The 15,327-nt window shown below is 35.2% G+C and overlaps 1 protein-coding gene across 2 annotated transcripts in view; it reads left to right on the top strand.

Moving 5' to 3' along the window:
- Positions 1 to 15,327, top strand: part of LOC105228323 (uncharacterized) — a 157,144-nt gene that overhangs the window by 97,842 nt on the left and 43,975 nt on the right. For both annotated transcript variants that reach the window (XM_049450777.1, XM_049450776.1), the window contains exon 2: positions 3,539 to 4,242. In XM_049450777.1, coding sequence (XP_049306734.1) covers positions 3,539 to 4,242 — 704 coding nt within the window. The remainder of the gene's footprint in view (positions 1 to 3,538; positions 4,243 to 15,327) is intronic.

Below are 15,327 nucleotides of genomic sequence, written 5' to 3'. Positions count from 1 at the left end.
TTGTTTCCTTAGATAATAATTTGTGCAAAATTTCCTGAAGATATCTCGTCAAATAAAAAAATTTTCCATAGAATAACTTAATTTTTGTTGATTAGTTTGTATGACAGCTATACTCAGTAATGGTCCAATCTGAACAATTTCATAGAATATTACATTTTTTCTTCAAAAAATAATTCTTGCCAAATTTCTTGAAGATATCTCGTTAACTAAAAAAGTTTTCCATAGAAGAACTTAATTTTGCTCGGTTTGTTTGTTTGGCGGCTATATGTTATAGTGCTCCGATCTGAAAAATTTCTTAAAATATTACGTAGTTGGCCAAGTTAATAATTCATGCCAAATTTCCTGAAGATATCTCATTAACTAAAAAAGTTTTCTATAGAAGAACTAAATTTTTGTCTTTTACTTTGTTAGATGGCTATATGCAATAGTGCTCTGATAATGTCAATTCCAACATATGTGTAGTTTCTGGAAGAGGAAAGTATACATACAAAATTTCATATCGATATCTCAAGATAATACAATAAAAAATGATTTTTTTTTGTTTTCACCACTTTAATTTTATTAGTTTCTGCTTCCTGTTACAACTGCCAACAGCAACAATATATTGAAGTAAATAAAATGCAAAGCAGTTGACCAAGCATAACACTTTTAAATAAATTATCATCCAAAAATATACTTACAGTACAAGATATTCTTAAATTAAACACACTCCTCAAATCCCCACACAGAAAAAAATAGACATAATTACTCATACGCCTGGTCTACCAAAATATTTTAATAACCTGACTTAGCCAAAACCACCAAGCCACACGAAAGCTCAACACACACATACATATACGTTAAGCAAACGAATTTGAAGGCGGATATGCATGAAAAATTCCGTTTTTATGCAACCAACATCCCAGCCAGCCACACAAGCGCGCCTCTACAAACATATGTATGTATGTGAGTTGCGCTCCTAACAGCAGAGGCAGAGACAGCGTCAAAAGTTGTGAGAAAATTAGCATAAACATAATGTGGCACACACTTAAATACACAAAGAGCACATAAATTAGTACATACACACATGTTACTATAATAAAAAAACCGAACATAAAGCCGGGTTTACATGCATATTAGCACAGGAAAGCAGCTCGTGTGCGCTCACATGTACATAATTCATATATAGTAAAAGTGTAGGTGTATGTGTGGGTGAGCGTCGGTGAAGATGTTAGGTGCTAAAAATTAAAATGTTTATGCTAAAAACAAAGTGGGCGTTTTTCTACAGATAGCCCACTTGCTGCTTGGCCCCTTTTCAGCTGCCTTGCTGACTGCGCAGTTTGCGAAAAAGTGGCATGACAGCTGTGGGTATGTGTGTGTAATTTCGGCTGACATTAGAATCACATTAACACACAGGCGAAAGTGCCGGAACTGGCAATAAGAAATGTTTAATTTGCCATGCTAATATGGTGTGAAGGGGTTAGGTTTAAGTTTAAGCGCATTTGTACAGAGGTGCTTAAAGGGTCGGATATAAATATATAATGCCGGGTTGGCTTGAAGTTTTTTATTGACATTAGAAGTTTAAGTCTTTTTGGCACATAAATTAATTTTAGTTGGATTAAAATATTCGTGCTTAAGCTACTTCAGCATATGCTTCTCTGCTTCAAGCATCCCTCAAATACTTTTCTTTCGTTCTAAGGTTACATGGGAGTCAACTCAACTGTTTAGTTAAAATGAAAAAAATTATGTTTCAACAAGATTATTTTAGTATTATTATTTTTTGTTTAATTCAATGGCAACGTGTCAAAATTATTTTACTTAACCCTTCTTGAATTAAATATGCTTTATTTCTATTCTCTTTTTTTATTTTATTGATTTAGCATTTTTAGACAGGTGGCAACCTCTCTCAAAAGAATTAGAATTTTTCGCAGAACTCTGTTTTATGCCTAGATTATTTTATTTTTACTGTTTCAAAATTATTTAGTGATTTAGTATTTTCAAAAAGGTGGCAACTCTTTAAAAAAAATAAATATTGCTTTATTAAATAATGTTTTGCTCTCGACATTCTTTTTTTTTTTTATTAATATTTTATTCACATAAAAAATTATTAGTTTTTAAAACAGGTGGCAACGTTTGCCAAAATTCCAAAATATTTTATTTAACCCTACTAGATGCCGAAATGCTGATATTCCTATTTTGTCTTTCATTTCATTGACTTTGTATTTTTAAACAGGTGGCAACCTCTTTCAAACCAAAAATAATTTATTCCTGATTTCTGTTTGATAGATAGTTTGATTTCTATTGTTTAACATTTTTTTAGTTATTTATTATTCTCAAGTAGGTGGTAACTCTTTCACAAAAAAAAATAAAGCCTTATTAAACACTGCTTGATGTCCACGTTGTTTTTTTAATGTTTCATTATCATAATTTTATTCACATAAGAAATTTTAGTTATTAAAACAAGTGGCAGCGTTTGCTAAATGCAAAACTGTTTTACTTAACCCTACTAGATACCCAAATGATTTTATTTCTATTCTGTTTCTCATTTTATTCATTAAATATTTTTTAAACAGGTGGCAACCTCTAACAAAAACCATAATTTTTTGCTGAACTTTGTTTGATGTCAAGATTCTTTTATTTCTATTGTTCCAAAATTTTTGGTGATTTTGTATTTTTAAGTAGGTGGCAACTCCTTCCGAAAAAAATAAATTATTCTTTGTTAGACACTGTTTGATGTCCATATTGCTTTTTCATGTTTTATTAACATAATTTTGTTCACATACAAAAAACTAAACAGGTGGCAACTCTGTCCAAAAAATTTTAGCCACAACCATTTATGTCCTCTACAAGTTGAAAGTATATTATTTCGCCATTTTTTATGTCACAAATTATTTTTGAACTACAAATTTTAAACAGGTGGCAGCTTCTCGATATGTTCGCTCTCCGCAATCCCCAAAATCTGCAAGACTATATATATGCATATATTCATATACATCGATAGTATTTAAAAGGCTTTTGCTTCTATCTGATAGCGTTTCATATATTGCGAATGTTTCCAACTTCGTTGCGGTCGGTTGATTTGGCTACCATAACCAAACGGTATTCACTCAAGTAATGCTTTTGCTCCACCGCAAACTATAAGTGAGCATTATTTTAGCGAGTCAACTGCGTATGACGGTCTCCCCGGAAAATCCCACCCAGTTTCGGTAGTAAAGCGTTGGATTAGGAGAAGTCGCACAAAATTAATTGCTAAATTTATGCTAAAAGCAATCTTTAGTTTGGACCACCCACTGCGAGGCAACAATAAACATGCCAATTATATTGTAATGTGCGTGCGTGCGAGTCAGCAGCAAATCAGCATGAGCAGCAAGCGCAAGACCGACCGTCAAATACACATAAATACTTTAATTAATATATTTCGATATAATTTTTCACTTGTCATATTCATTTGACTTAAGTATTTGGTCAAATTTCCGCAAACATTTATTTATTATTCTATGCCTATTCATTATGCTCACTCACCGAATATTTTTTCATGGCTATTCGCTCTCTTTTGCAGGTCTTACATCGTACGTCACGCAGGACAACATTAATAATGAACTACACCGAAATATAAATCAAAATTTAATTATGTCGCCCGCGTCGGCCGGCATTTCCGGTCCCATTGTGACGAGCAATTATAACGGGCCTGCGCCGCAGCCGCCCGCCCAGCCAGCCCCCGGCCATGGCAGTTTCCACGGCAGCTACAGTGCCGCCTACACAGCTTCATCAGATATGCCTTATCCGCCCTCTTCCATTTCGGCGTCCTCATCGTATCACCAACACCAACACCAGCAACAGCAACAACAGCAGCAGCAACAGCAACAGCAGCTGAATCTACAACAACCATACCATCAAACAAGTGGGAGTAGCATAACAAGTTTTGATTCGGCAAATGTAATTGATGAGCGACACCAACAGCGGCACACCCATCAACATCAACAGCAGCAACAACAACAGCTACAGCACTTGGCGCGCCCACTGCACAAAGTGATTGGCGTGGGGCTTGGCGGTGCTACTGGTAGTGGTGGTGTTGGTGGGCTTGAGCACAACAGCCTCGGCGAGGCGACGCTGGACGGCTCAGCCGAGAGCGCCAACGCCGGCTTGGAGGAGATCTACGCCGCGCCCATGTACTTCGGCACGGAGAACTCTACAATTGTGACGACGCAAATTGGCGCGTCCGCACATATACCCTGCACTGTGCATCACATTGGCGATGGTGTGGTGAGTACATTTTGCGCAATTTCCTATTTATTTGTTTGTTGAAAATTCACTTTGCGGCCCCCGTGAGTGGCGAACGCAAGTACTGTATGTGTTTGTTGTGCCACCAATTAAGCCATCATTCAAGTCGCGAAGAAACTTATGGCGCGCTAATGGCTGGAGTGGTTGAATTTGTGTGGAATGTGGACACGTAAGCGCTTGTTTGGTGTAAGCGGCTGGTAGTGGAGAACACCAAAATAGCGTTTTATTATGTTAAGTGATGTTTATTGTGATTTGCATAAAGTGTGGCACATGGAATTATGTCATGAAATTGTTTATGAGTCTTGAAGTTGAGCGGCCGTTCAAGAGGAATTATCAGGAGCTAGCTGGCACATAATTATTGGTGGAAAAGTAGGAATGTTTGCATAGGTTTTCAGTCATCTCAGCTGGAGTTCTTGCTTCAGAAATTTGGTAATGAAGTAAATAATTAAGTTTACTGAATTTATGTGTGTCTCACCACAAGCGTTTAGTTCCAGTATGTTGTGTTAGTTGCTCATACTTCATGGTTTAATTAAAAAAATATTTATTGTAACATTTTTGTTTATTTAAGAATAATTATTATAAGAAAAAATATTTTATTTTTAAGAAGAAACAAATTTTAATTTCTTCTAGTTAGTAGTAATAAAAAGGTTGGTGAATATGCTATGTTATATGTGTGTATGATTTCCTTCGTTATGCCATACACCATCTGATCAAATTTGAAGCGGACTGCGTTCAGCCTGTTCAGCAAAAAGAAAAAAGTCACAGCTAGCCAAATTTGACAAATACGGTGACTAAGCAATGATTTTCATCTGAGATTTGGCCAAGAAATCAGTGTCATCTGTTATAATAAGTTGAGGCTATCCGCAGCATTAATACTAAGTCTCATAACGTTCGATTATGCAAGCAATCAGGCTAATTAGGTCATTTAGGAATAGAAGTAAATGAAAAGAACATGAGTTAGCCAGGGGCATGCGGAGACACAATTCCTCAAGTTCCCTTGGGCCATTCTGTTCCTTCAAGTGTTGTTTGAAGCAATGAATCCTAGGGGAACACCTCAGGTTGGGACATAAATAACACACGGCATATCATAAAGTAACTTTGGGGTTGTGTTGATTGTAAGCAGCTCAAAACGAACTTATTTCAAGATAAAAGGAAGTTCGGTAATATTGTAGGGATCATCAAAAAACACCAGCCCTTAAGACTCCACGTTCAGAAAATTGGTAAATGGATTCGGTGGAATGCAGAGCAAGCGCCGATGATGGTGAGACGCTGGAATTTATTCATGCAAATGTCCATCCGAGAAACCTTGAACTCGTTTCTTAGATTTTAATAACGTAAATTAATCGGATTGTTGTTTCCTACGTTAAAATATAAACAAAATATGATAGTAAGATAAAATACTGGGTAGTCGAAAAAGTATTTTCGTATACATTGAAACATAAAATGTGGAACATGCCTACATTGAATGGTGTATAGACCCATTCTTGTATACATGTACGCCAATATTGATTAACTAAATAAATACTGTTGTCATTTGGCACACCTTTACAAAAGAAAAAAACAAAAAACGAAACAACAACGACAACTAAAAAACCGCCTAAACGCACAACGCATCACACACCACAGGGCGTATGAGCAACACGCAACCAAAACCTACCAAGCGCTCGACATAAAAACAATTGCGAACAACTATGCATACAAACCAGGTAATGTGCTTCACAAATAGATTAAGTGACACGCACTGTGCGAGCAATATTGCCAACTTGCCCTACTTATTGCGTACCAATTGACAAATCTTCTTATTGATATGCCATTACCATTTCAATTCTGCTTCTTACACAAACACATACAAATACACATGTAAAATGTGTAATGAACGAGTATTTGTTGTGTAAGTACAAGCAGCGGCACAAAATACACGTACAAGTAAGTATTATAGCAATTATTTTGTATTTGAATTTCTAAGGCAGGTGTGTGCTCGATAGTGGAGGAAAGAAGTAGGGAGGAAGAACACGACCTTGCGTGTTATGTGCGGTTGCCTAGCAGGTGAGGGTACATATCTTTAATGACGAGGTGACGTAATAGATTTGCTAGCAAGTGAGAGTGGTGGTAATTTCCGGGATTTTAAGAGGAGGGAGTAGTTTGTAGGTATTTTTATTTGAGGAAGTGCTTTGAAGTAATTTTCATACTTGAGTACTTGAGTAGAGTTTGATGTAGAAATAGTCACTCAGATTTTGAGATATCGACACGAAAATTTGAACACATCTTTTTCTGCCCAAGGACTTACTGATTTGTCGGAACCAACGATATCGGACCATTTAAGTATATAGCTGCCATACAAACTGCACTATTGGAATAAAGTACTTGTATGAAAAACTTTTTAATTTGATTAAATATCTTCCCGAAATTTTACACGAAGTGTTATATAAGACAACGCCACAATCTCCGTAGAAATTGTTTAAATCGGGATACTATAGCGTATAGCTGTCATATAAACTGCACAATCGGAGTCAAATGCTTGTATGGAAAGCTTTTTTATTTAACGAGCGTACTCCACGAAATTTGCCGAGGATTAATATCCAAGGTAACGCTAAAATCTCCGAATATATTGTTCAGATCGGACCACTATAGCATATAGCTGCCATGCAAACTGACTCAAAAAATACCTGTAATACCTGTAAGGAAAACTTCTTTATTTGCGCAGAATATTCATCTTCGTTAACTGTTTTCATATTTTTTAACGTTTTTTGCAAACTACTCACCTTCAAAAACCGCGACCTTAAGCCCACATAATTTACTACTGGGCTTAGTTTTCAAATAATAAGCTTATTTATGTGGCAGCGTGCATTGTTTATGTGTACGCTGAAATAATTCTAATTAATGATTCTTGAATTGTCTGCACAGGAAAGCACTCGACACACTGCGTATACGCTTTCAATTTCACTTGTGTATTGGCAAACTAGTACGTGTGTCTGTACACACATATTTACATACGCACACAAGTTTGCACGTTGTTTCGGCACAAATTAATTGTATTTGTTCGTTATGTCTGTCTACCACACAGCTCGAGCTTTTTTGCATGATTTTTAGCCAATTTCCACTATTAGTGACGCTCTACTTATTCATTACACATGAGCTGTAGTGTCGTTCAGCGAATGAAATATGCAATTTAATTTAATTTGCGCTGCGACAGAAAAGCCCGAAAAAGCGGAATGCAAACGAAAATGAAATGAGTAGAACAAGTTTGGTTTTATTTGCTATCATTTCTGTTTTGCTTTTTTTTCGTCATTTTGTGTTTTTTTTTTTGTTTGGACTCCAACAAATTCTGTTTATAACCACTAAATTATTTGGAAGCAGCTTTAAGATATTAAATCGAGTTTTGCCCACAAAACTTTCGCTGTCAACTTCTTGTCTAATATTTTTTGTTTCCTTATTACTGAAAATAACTTCTTTGCGGTCAGTTTGTTCTGAGTTTTAGTATGGAAATACATTTAAGTGTGCATAAGTAGTATAAGTTCGTACACATATTTTTTATTCAGAACCCACAGACCATTGAAGAAGAATTTGCAAATGGATAAAATGTTAAAAAATACAATGAATACGTTGAAACCCGTAGCAAACGAAAAACAGATTTAAACAAGTAAAAAACCGGAGAATTACCTTCAGACACATAAGGCTTGTTATTTATATAAGTTCTATGGAGAGTTTTCTTAATGGATCAACAATTATTGGGTAGTCGAAGGAATTTTCACAATGTTTCTATTGAAGCCAACTTTTCTCCATTGAGGGAGTTCTGCATTAACCAAAATAAATGGTAGTCTGAGAGTGCAAGGTCAGGGCTTTTTGGTGGATGCATCAAAACTTCCCAACCAAGCTCGCTCAGTTTTTGCCGAGTCAGCAAAAAAGTGTATGTTCTGGCGTTGATCTGATGGAAAAAGAAGCCTTTTCTGTTGATCAGTTCTGGCCGTTTTTTTCGATTTCTTGCTTCAATATCCCCAGTTGTTTTCAGCAAAATGAAGAATCAATCGCTCGACCAGGCTGTTGCAGCTTATAGTGGATAATTCTTTTCCAATCTCATCAAACACTCAGCATAACCTTTTGAGGGGTGTATCCTGAGTTTGCGACGATTTGTTGAGCTTAACTACGCATTGGGCATGATCTTTTCCGCTCATTATTGTCGTATTTGATCCACTTTTCATCTCCAGTTACCATTCGCTTAATAAATGGTTTGATTTCATTTCGTTTCAGCGAAGAACCGCAGATGTTAATTCCGTCCATTCAATTTTTCACAGACAATTCTAATAAAAACTTTTTCCACTACCCAATATTAAAGTAAAATAAAATTTGTATTGATATATTTACTAAATAAAATGTCTCAAAAATAATTTAAAAAACCTCCAAGTACCATTACCCCTTAATACATGTCAATCCCTGAACAAATACTTGCATACGAAACATGTTACTCATACGTAATGGCCAACAGCTTACTGCATATAAAACCATTTACGCTGTACATACAAACTTGTACAAATTTTCTCACTCTTCTAAGTATTTTATTTTAAGCATAGTTATATTATTTACGTCTACGGTCCATAAGTTTTGACAAATTAAACGCAGACATTTTCGTCTTCATAGCACACAAATACAAGCGAATTTTTGCACAAGATGGTTGCGTCGTCAACATGCTTGGCACTATGAAGGTTCTTTCAACGCTACTAATCCGTATAAGCTGTTGCTATAAGCAGTTAGCATGAAAAAGTGTAAATGCTTGCTCAGATGAGCTTGTGTTTACGAACCTTCAACGACATGAGAATATACATGTATGTATATATGTATAAATTAATGTCTTAGGTCACGGCTGAAGGTGTGAGAAACTGGCAAAGGAGGTGAAAATAGACACAAGCGAAGAAGCAGCTTTGAAGACAAGTGTTTGCACTAATAAAAGAGGTATTTAGTTGAAGAAGAATTTTAGAAGAGATGCATAACAAGCGGGCTATGGGGGAAGAGGCGACTAAAATATTGAATATATGAATTATTATTTTTATTATTAATTTTTTTTATAATTTATATATTTTTTATATTTATTTCAGAACTTATCATTTTATTAATTTATTTTTTCATTAAAAAAAATTTGCTAAATTTTAATTTTTGTGCATAATTTCAAACAGAAATTTAAGAAATGAACTTAGGACTAAAGAGTAAATCGTTTGTTGTCCAATAAGTGGAAAGTTAAAGTCAGGATGAACAACAGTATGCGCCAACAAACTTCCACAGCACATATCCCATCATCATCACACAAATAAAAAAATATCTCTAAGATAACTAAAAATTCTTCAGAATCTCGGCGGCTTAAAATTGAAAATGAATGCTGCGGAGCAGCTGCTTATAAGGATACAGCATAAAAGACAGAAGAATAGCAGATAACGACCTTGGAGAATAGCACAAATAAAAACGGCCTGGGGCAGCATAAGCAGCCTTCAAAGCAGCTAAACCTGGCTGTCCACTTGAAAGTTGCTCAAGCATTCATTTGACGCTAGTTCAGGTGAATCTACTTAAGCATATTTATTTAGAACTGTGTGTAACTACTTGCGCACGTAAGTATGTACAAACGGCGTTAAATAAAATGTGAAGGTCATTGCGCAGCTCAACGCCTAACGAGCAGCAACTAATCTGCGCGCAAACACACACGCGTACATTAATAAGGCAAAGTATATACGTTTGTATATGTGTGTGATATAGCCTGTGTGCATAACTGCACTCAAAGCAATATTGCTTGGGAGAAAATTTTACGCCTTTTAAGCATGAAACGAATATGACACGACAGCTTTCTCAGCTACATAAGTCGATGTAAATATATATGCAAATGTGCAGAAGCAGCTGCTTGCGTCAAATTATTAAGCAGAGTTGTTGGCAAATACAAATTAAGCTTGATGTGACGCTACTAGTTGCTTAGCGTTGCCACTTGAGTTTACTTACCCGCTTCGCAGATTCTATTTATTTATAGTAGGAAGCATAAAAATAAAAATTGTTATCATACCTGTGAGAGAGCTTGGCAGCGTGGGCTCTTGGCTAGATGTTTTCGCCCCTAGAGATTGAAGTCAATCATTTTAAAGTGATTTAATTTTAAAATTTTTGGATGGAGTGCTTAATTTCAAGCATCGGTGAAGATGAAATATAATTTCAAGATGTGTTTAACGCTACTCAGATCTTGTTAAGTGGCAAATATATATTTATATTGGGTAGTCGAAAAAGAATTTTCGTATTTCTAATCAAACGAATTTCCAGAACGGGAGCAAGCGATTCACCGTTGTGCTACACGAACTGATATAGCATCGTCTCAGTAAACTTCACAAATTTCATTGGTAGCTTGCGTGGCATTCTTTCCTTTTTTATACAAAAATTTCAAAATATAGCGAATTTCTTCATTATTTTCACTCATTTTTGAACAGCTGTAACTTTTTTTCAACTTCCGCGAATTTAATTTTTTTTGGCTAAATGAAGCTTAAAGTGTTACCTTTCCAACGCAATATAGTGTAACACAATGTGAAAGGTGGCACTGAAGTTATACGAGTACGGCTGCAACGACATCTGTTGACAAAATACGAAAAGACTTTTTCGACACCCAATATTATGTATTAATTATAAAAAAAATAAATAAAAATATAAATAGAAGGAATAAATAGCATAATAAATATAAATAATTTGCATAAGAGCACTACACTTGAAACCAAAAGCAAAGACAAGCTCAATATATATTAATTAAGCGCTATACATTTATCTTCAGTATGCTGTCAAAGTCCTTTTCACTAAGCTCTATTCACTAATCAAACTGAAATGGCAGTCAATAAAGCTAGCAATCAATTCTAACATAAATCAGCGCTCATCTCCATCTAACTATCTATTTATATCCACACACGCATTAGTTAAGCTATTGCATATAAATTCCAATACTCAAGGATCACATCAAGGATTTATGGCCAGCCAGCGCATATGTGTTTGTAAACTGCAGTGCTTGCGAGGCATAAATTGTCACATGTGGCTTAAATCAATTGGAAAAAGCACGCATATATGGCATTGTGGCCACTTATAAAGCTGTGGCTTCGTTTGTGGCTTTGGCTATCGTGCATAATAATGCGACCATTTACGGATAAATTAATTATTCAAAGCAGCAAAGTTGGCATGCCACATGTGCGTACGCAACTCATGTTAATAATGAGGATATCATCACACCTTTGTCAGGGTGATTGATGGCATCGACAGTGTGCGCTGGCTGCCGCTTACGCTTTGAATAAATTCATTCACTTTACTGAATGATTGTCGGTAGTTATTGCTTTGAGGGTGAGTGTTAAAATATAAGGGTTTTAATAAATAAGCATTGATAGTGGTAGGGGCCAAATTTCAGTCCATTAGAGAGGTAGGTAAGGAAAACACTGAAATTATGAGTGGTTTAAGAGAATTTTGTTGATTGATGCTAGTAAATATTTAAAAAAAAAAAAAAAATTGCGAGAGGTGTCATTTAATTTTTTTATACTACCACTACTAGGTGGGTTTAAACTAGTCTAGAGTATATAAATTAAAATTTTTAATACATTTTTTTTTTGAAGAAAAATTAAGAAAAGTGATCAATTTGAACCATGAATTGATCAAAGCAACCAAAATAAGCCAGAAGAGATGGCGAAGTAATTTTGGTATACGAGAATGTATCTGCCCCCGAAGCAAACTTGATTCAGTATACAATCAAAGTACTTTTTGCTGAGAGCTGCTCCCCACCCGCCGTTTTCATCAGATTTGACATTTTCTGATTACCATTTTTTTTACCTATGGGACACGCATTGGCTGAGCAGCACTTCGATTCCTACACAGAACTCCACAAATTGCCAGAGAGTTGCTCAAAAAGCATAAAATGCAAAGGCCAATGCTTTGAATAATTTTTTCTTTATTTTTCCATTCAAAACTTTTATTTAATTTTCAGAAAAAACGGTACATCATATAATACAGCTAAATACGGGTTTAGTCATTAGTGACAAGCGAAAACACGGCGTTTTAAACTACAACTAAAATATCCGTAAATTGTTTTCTTTGGTCTGAGTGCGACTTACCATGAATTCGACGTAATGTAAACCGCACATTAAGCAACATTTTATATTATTGCTTATGCTTTGTTGTCTTGAACAATGCGACTATTTTCTGCATAAAATCAACGCCGCAGTTCATGAACTTCGCGCTTAGAAAGAATTGTTTGCGATATGCAAATTAATATAAATTACTGACTGCTGTGGTTTGCAACACAAAATAAATCATAGAACATAATAAATTTCCTACTTTTGACTAGCTATAAATTAAATTGTTAGGCATATTATGTACATAAAAGATAAAAAAAATTGATTAATTTTTATAATTTTTTAGTTGCAAACAGAAGAAGATAAATACTTCGCCGCATATTTTCCATAGAACACGCATAATAACTGCCCTTTTCAAAATACGATATTAGCTTTTTTATTTTATTTTTTATATACTTTTTTATATTTTTATTATTTTCTTATGAACAGCAGAATTTACTCTGGTCAAGAGTATCAAATAATCAGTGAGGTTAATTTTTATATGCTCCTTGGCGGGTGTTTTTTCATGTAGTCGATAAAGGGTTGCTTTGATTAACATATAAAAAAATTGTGAATGCATAATTCACACTTACAGCAATGTCACGGAAGTGCCTGTATTTTTTAATTCTTTGTTTCTTAGCTGACCTTGGTCTGTAATGGAATACTGTGCTTTACGATTTGTATAACTTGGGAATTTAAGCTTTAAGCTTCTTTCTTTAAATATAGCAATTAATGTTTTTTTTCGTTTACGAGTCATATAATACGAGGCGATTTGTGGAAAATAAAAAAAGCAACACTACACGAACTGTTTAAAACATTTTAAGGTATATTCACACATATATAGGGTAGTCGAAAATGTATTTTCGTATTTCTAATCAAATTTCAACTTATTTTCTTTATATTTATAATGAATTCTAATGAAATAAAGATATACCCTTTTGGTCTATCACTGTTTGCAATTTTTCCGCCAGAGACATTATTGCATTAATGTAAAACTTTTCTGGTTTCTCGGCCAAAAATTGCGACAAGTAATTGTCACAGGCTGCTCTTGAAGCCAAATTTACTTCATTAAGGGAGTTCAGCATTGACCGAAACGAATGGGTAGTCCGATGGTGCAAGGTCAGGGCTATACGGCGGAGGCATTAAAATTTCCCAGCCAAGCTCTCCCAGTTTTTGCCGAGTCATCAAAGATTTGTGTAGTCTAGCATTGTCCTAACGGAAGACGAAGTTCTTTCTGTTGATCAGTTCTGACCGCTTTTTCGATTGCTAACTTCAATATCATCAGACAGTAAAATGTAGAACCAATCGTTCAACCAGCTCAAAGTGGATAATTCCTTTCCAATCCCACTAAACACTCAGCATGACCTGTCGAGGCGTCAATCCTGGCTTTGCGACCAATTGTGGATTTTCACCGTGTTACGATTAGACCATGGTCTTTTCCGCACATGATTGTCGTATGTGATGCACTTTTTATCTCCTGTTACCATTCGCTTCATAAATGGTTCTATTTCATTTCTCTGCAGCAAAAAATCGCAGATGTTGATTTCGTCAAAAATTTTTCACAGACAATTCATGTGATATCCAAACATGGAACTTTTTTTTTTGTAGCCAGCCTTTTTGAAATGGTTCAAGACCGTTTGATGATGAATGTTAAGTCCCTTAGCGATGTCATGGCAGCTTATGTGCCGGTTCTGGTAAATCTTTTCCATAACTTTATTGACTTTTTCAACGATAGGACGACCAGAGCGAGGTGCGTTTTTCACATTGAAATTTCCAAACAGGAAGCGAGCGAACCATTATTGTGCTACACGAACTGATACAGCAACGTCTTCTTAAGATTCACAAATTTTATTGGTGGTCTACGTGGCATTCTTCCCTTTCCAATACAAGAATATCAAAATACAGCAAATTTCATTATTATTTTCAATCATTTTTGAACAGCTGTAACTTTTTTTGTGACTTCCTCGGTTTTTTTGGTTAAATGAAGCTTAAAATTTCACCTTCCCAACACTTTATGATATGACACAATATATACGACTACAACGACATTTATTGACAAAATACGAAAAGACTTTTTCGACTTGGCAACATGCGATACTGAATTTTCGATATTTTAGAATTTTTTGTGGTATTTTTTTTATTAAATTCGCAGCATCTGCCTTTTTAATATTGGAAAATTCTTTAATTTTATCGCAACATTTGCAAAACAAAAAAGAGAAAAAACAAAAAAAAATGCAAAACAGATTATGAGTCTTCATAAAAATGTTAAGTGCAGCATGCCTACTATTAAATTGCGACCTGATTTAAAAAATCCCAATTAATTTGCAATTATGCCCCACAATTATGAACTTTTCGTGTAAAAATTTAAAAACATCTTTTTTCGCTTTGCACTTTGATAGGGAGTTCGAAGCGTACCGCTCGTTAAAGTTAGAATATAATCATGCAATAATTTGCACAACAACTCCTTACTCCACCTTCAGAGTTCGTAAACCTTTTATGCCGCGAAGTCTTTTAATGAATACAAATCATTAACACGTCATTTGCTGTGGCAAGTTAATTTCGCCATCCGGACATTAAGAGTTATTTTCGGCGCATAATTGTTGTGGTTCTTTTGTCTGATGCATGACAAAGCCTAAGCTTTTATTTTCGGTAAATGAACAACAATAAGAAAAAAAACAAGAAAAAAGCAAGATGTCACTTAGCAACGCGCATAAAGCTTTTTGTAGACTACAAGCTATCTTTGCACGCGCCACCTTTCTCTGAAAATGAACGCGCCGGTGAGCGTAAAAATTATTATATAAACTGCGTGCTGACGTATGCTTTGCAGACATTTGCTTCGCAATATGCAACATTGTTGCGCTGCGTCGCTCTAGCTGGAAGCAATTGTTTCCATGAGCAGCTATATAGCGCCTTTAAATATGCTACATGCTAGCATTTAATTTAATTTTTCCTTCTCTTTCCGCTGGCA

Source organism: Bactrocera dorsalis, chromosome 3, assembly GCF_023373825.1.
Source record: "Bactrocera dorsalis isolate Fly_Bdor chromosome 3, ASM2337382v1, whole genome shotgun sequence".
NCBI lineage: Eukaryota > Metazoa > Arthropoda > Insecta > Diptera > Tephritidae > Bactrocera > Bactrocera dorsalis.
This window is presented reverse-complemented; position numbering and strand designations above follow the sequence as displayed.